The sequence below is a fragment of the Nelusetta ayraudi genome, unplaced genomic scaffold (assembly GCF_046127955.1).
Source record: "Nelusetta ayraudi isolate G7.1 ecotype Tasmania unplaced genomic scaffold, CSIRO-AGI_Nayr_v1 ptg000018l, whole genome shotgun sequence".
NCBI lineage: Eukaryota > Metazoa > Chordata > Actinopteri > Tetraodontiformes > Monacanthidae > Nelusetta > Nelusetta ayraudi.
The window spans coordinates 1,492,501-1,497,500 of record NW_027466068.1 but is presented as its reverse complement, the minus strand read 5'-3'; the positions used below and the strand labels follow the sequence as shown (position 1 = coordinate 1,497,500).

Here is a 5,000-nt window from a genome sequence, read left to right as displayed (position 1 = left end):
AGGAGGGGAGCTGCTGGTGTGATGCTGCAGGTCTCAGCTGCTGGCGAGGTTCTGGAAGCGGTTCTCCTGGTTCTGCTCCTAGGAAAACCTATCCTGGAGGTGTCAGCGTGCTCGCTGCAGCGCCCAGGCTAACGACTCTGAGTTGGTTGACCAGGTGTCATCATCGCGCTGATGATGATGATGGTGATGATGATGAGCGAAGAGTTTCCAACAGGCCCCTTCACACCACCCTCCTCTTCCTCCTCCTCTTCCTCCTCCTCCACTGCCTGACCTCCAGCACTTCCTCGCTCTCCTCTCGGCTCGCCACAACAGCCGAAGCCTTGGGCCTGACTCTGAAGATTGCTGCTATTTGATGAAATATTCAGCGGCTCCCATACAGGCGGCGTCTTGTTGCCATCGTTGTTGTTGCTGCTGCTGTTGTTGTTGTTGTTGTTGTTGTGTACTGGCCGCTGGCGTGGAGAGTGCTGGAGGAAGCCATTAGTGCCACGTCGTGTGACTGGGCGGAGCCAAACCTTCAGACGGGGGTCGGACGCTGACGGGAGCTCGGCTCTTATCTGCTGTTAAAACCCAACACTGTAAAAGATTGATGGTTGTGTGTTGTGTGTTTGTCCGGCAGACACACAACACACTGTCCCATTTACTGCTGCAGCATGACGGCCTTGTGACTCACACAACAGCACGAGAAAAACTCATTACAGGACTACTTCCTGTTCTTTTATGGACGAGCGAATCGTGAATCTGAAGACGGTTGTTAGGAAGATGGAATGCAGGAAGTACTCAGGAAGTACTTAGGAAATACTCAGGAAAAAATTAGGAAATAAGACGCACACAAGAAGTACTCAGTACTCAGGACATACACAGGAAATACACAGGAAGTACTCATGACAGACACAGGAAGTACTCAGAAAATACTCAGGAAGTACTCAGGAAATACTCTTGAAGTGTTCAGGCACTGATTAATAACCAAGTCAGAATGACATTAAAGGGCCCATCTGTCACTTTAGAAGGCGCTGAGTCAGCATTACATGGAATTAGAAATACCTTCCGCATGGTCGTATTTTTTTTTTTACAGAAAATAATATTTTTATTTCATAATAATGGTGTATTTTTTGCTGAAAAGAATGTTTCAGTCCAGAAGGGGCAGCTGCTCAGGGATTGGTGGGTCTCACTCTGATGAACTTCAGGAACCAGGAATTCGTCGACTTATTTTTTTAAATTATGGCGTCTGACCATTAGAGGGAGCTACATCTTCCACACCAGGTCTTTAATCCAGGACTGGAAGTAACTTCCAGGCTGTTTTTGATGTCATGCTACCTGTGTGTGACAGTCGCTGGTGTTATTGCTGCCTTTTTCCTGTCGGCTTCTGTTTCAGCTGCTCATTGAACAGCTCTGAAGCAGCCGATTGGCCATTTAGGTCAGGTGACACGGATTAGAGGGACTCCCAGCCGGGATGGAAACACGAGCCTCGAAAATGAAAGAGGATGAGATGAAACAGCGCCACCCGACACCCGGCGGTGATGGCCGGCCGTGACAGTAATGGGCGGTTCTGTTGTGTCAGCGGCGGCTCGTGTAGAGCTGGACCGGAACCAACCAGTGGGCGGGGTCAGGGGTCCGCTGTCAGCTTTCCAGGAACATTATCGTTGGCCGAGAACTTTCACCCCCATCAGAGCCATGAATTATGGAGCAGAGCCAGGAGACGCTGCACACACACACACACACACACACACACACACACACACACACACACCCTCCAGCAGCTGATCTGAAGAGACACCCTGGGGTAGATCCCCAAAGAAGGGCGCGCAGCGCTAAAATGCGGCACATTTTGCGGCCGCAATCTGCGCCACAGATGCGGGGAACCACAAAGGTTTTTGCGCTAATGACATGCAGGCGCAAACACGCCCACGAATGCGGCACCTGAAACAGGTGCGAATGTTGCGGTCTGGCAACCTGAGAGCAGTTTGCGCCAAAGGTTGTGGTGGTGAGTGCGTGTGTTTGACAGTGAAACCCCTGCGAGGATAAACGCGCTCCTGTGCTCCTGGCATTACGATGCCTCCTCCGTCTACCAGACTGCTGCCATAATGGAAAGAAAGTCAAGACCCATTAGTCACCAACACCTGAGTACCATTTGTATTTTTCATAGCCTATCTAAAATATTGGCATATATACTGTTAGTCTATGCCGATCTATATATAAGATTTGGGGAGCCATATTTATATTTCAGGCTTTTCAGAGAGGAAAGTTTCACTCAGAAGCCAGAAACACTTGGACAGACAGAAGCTGCGCCTGGTTCTGGTTCTGGTTCTGGCTGGCGGTGTTTGCGTCTGTCAAACTGCGTGCGGACACGAGCGCAAACTCTTCCTGGATCTGCCGCTGTTTGAATGAGGCATGTTTGCATAGAAGGACACGCAGAAGGTGTGTCCTTTTGCGCGTAATGACTCATTTCAATACATTCAAATGAGTCTGGCGCAACCCTGCTGCTACTTGCGCCTCGGCACATTTTGCGCCGATTTTCACGTTTGCGTCCCCTCTGTGGATCAGAAACACCGTTTTTGGCGCTGTTTACACGGATTTTCTGGCGCAAAAGCCGCGCAATCGCTTTGTGGATCTACCCCCCTGTCTTTTATTGTCTGGATTATAGACTCTCAGTTCTGGAAACCAGCCTGCTGTGACCTCACAAAGGGCACTGACACCTCTCCCACATCAGTGGCCACACTCCCAGCCCAAGTGTTTGTTAGCTCCGCCCTCTGAGACCACCCAATGTAGGAGGTCAGACATCCAAGCGTGCGTGGTTAGCAGAAGGCTGCAAATACCGGGCTAAACTCTAAGCTCAGAGAGTCTTTGGAGAATCAACACGCTGACCACGAAGTCTCCGTCCGCTGACCCTGCAGCTGCTGCAGGGGGAAGACACTCAACAGTCTGCTGAGTTTAGCCCACTGTTGTCAGCCTTCACAGATGTTCTTCCGGCGCCGCGGTCCGAGCAGAGTGGAGCGAACACGCACCATCTGTGTGCCGCTGGTTCATTTAGCATCACGCCCGGGAATGTGGACTGCCACCACCGCTTCCACCGTCCTGCGGACCAGTCATCCAGCCACCGGGGGCGCTGCCACAGGGTCTCAGGGTACCAGAGACTCACTGAGTCAGTGCGGCGCAGGACAAACTAGTCCAAATCTGTGGACTCGGCATGTCAAGAGAAAAGGAGAGAGGAAGTAGAGGAAGTAGAGGAAGGAAGGAAGGAAGTAGAGAAAGAGAGGAAGTAGAGGAAGGAAGGAAGGAAGGAAGGAAGGAAATAGAGGAAGAGAGGAAGTAGAGAGCTGTCACTGATATTAGATACACTATATTACCAAAAGTATTTGCTCACCTGCCTTGACTCACATATGAACTTAAGTGCCATCCCATTCCTAACCTGTAGGGTTCAATATGATGTCGGTCCACCTTTTTTGCAGCTATTACAGCTTCAACTCTTCTGGGAAGGCTGTCCACAAGGTTGAGGAGTGCGTTTATGGGAATATTTGACCATTCTTCCAAAAACACATTAGTGAGGTCACACACTGATGTTGGTGGAGAAGGCCGGGCTCTCAGTCTCCGCTCTAATTCATCCCAAAGGTGTTCTATCGGGTTCAGGTTAGGGCTCTGTGCAGGCCAGTCAAGTTCATCCACACCAGACTCTGTCATTCATGTCTTTATGGACCTTGCTTTGTGCACTGGTGCACAGTCATGTTGGAAGAGGAAGGGGCCCGCTCCAAACTGTTCCCACAAGGTTGGGAGCATGGAATTGTCCAAAATGTTTTGGTATCCTGAAGCATTCAAAGTTCCTTTCACTGGAACTAAGGGGCCAAGCCCGACCCCTGAAAAACAACCCCACATCATAATTCCTCCTACACCAAATTTCAGACTTGGCACAATACAGTCCGAAATGTACCGTTCTCTTGGCAACCTCCAAACCCAGACTCGTCCATCAGATTGCCAGATGGAAAAGCGTGATTCATCACTCCAGAGAACGCGTCCCCACTGCTCTAGAGTCCAGTGGCGGCGTGCTTTACACCACTGCATCCGGCGCTTCGCATTGCACTTGGTGATGTATGGCTTGGATGCAGCTGCTCTGCCATGGAAACCCATTCCATGAAGCTCTCTGCGTACTGTACTTGGGCTAATCTGAAGGCCACATGAAGTTTGGAGCTCTGCAGCAATTGACTGTGCAGAAAGTCGGCGACCTCTTTGCACTATGCGCCTGAGCATCCGCTGACCCCTCTCCGTCAGTTTACGTGGCCTACCACTTCGTGGCTGAGTTGCTGTTGTTCCCAAACTCTTCCATTTTCTTATAATAAAGCTGACAGTTGACTGTGGAATATTTAGGAGCGAAGAAATTTCACGACTGGATTTGTTGCACAGGTGGCATCCTGTGCTTCCACGCTGGAAGTCACTGAGCTCCTGAGAGCGACCCATTCTTTCACAAATGTTTGTCAAAACAGTCTGCATGCCTAGGTGCTTGATTTTATACACATGTGGCCAGGCCAAATGATTAGGACACGTGATTCTGATCATTTGGATGGGTGAGCAAATACTGTTGGTAATATAGTGTATATGTATACATATATGAGGAACATGCAGTCCAGTGTAATTGTTCCACTGCTGGTTTGTTGCAGTTTCCAAATTTTTTCCAAATTTTTCCTGCTGCTCATCCACTAATCTCTCTCTCTCTCTCTCTCTCTCTCTCTCTCTCTCTCTCTCTCTCTCTCTTTCTCTCTCTCTCTCTCTCTCTCGCTCTCCCTCTCTCTCTCCCTGGCTGCAGGCCTGAAGCGGAGCTACACCTGTGAGGTGTGCAGTGTCACCCTGAACTCGGTGGCCCAGTATCACGCCCACCTGCAGGGCTCCAAGCACCAGAACAAGTGAGTGAGGCGCCGCCGTTGCGGGATGGCGTGCTGTTGGAGTGGGGGAGGGAGGGGGGACTCACAGATGTTGTTGCGCTGCTGCAGGCGCTTCTCCACGTCGAGCTGCAC

At 50.5% G+C, this 5,000-nt stretch overlaps 1 protein-coding gene across 1 annotated transcript in view; it reads left to right on the top strand.

Moving 5' to 3' along the window:
- LOC142887803 (zinc finger matrin-type protein 4-like) overlaps positions 1 to 5,000 on the top strand; it is a 23,174-nt gene that overhangs the window by 14,526 nt on the left and 3,648 nt on the right. Inside the window, exon 6 of the mRNA XM_076025662.1 lies at positions 4,793 to 4,889. Coding sequence (XP_075881777.1) covers positions 4,793 to 4,889 — 97 coding nt within the window. The remainder of the gene's footprint in view (positions 1 to 4,792; positions 4,890 to 5,000) is intronic.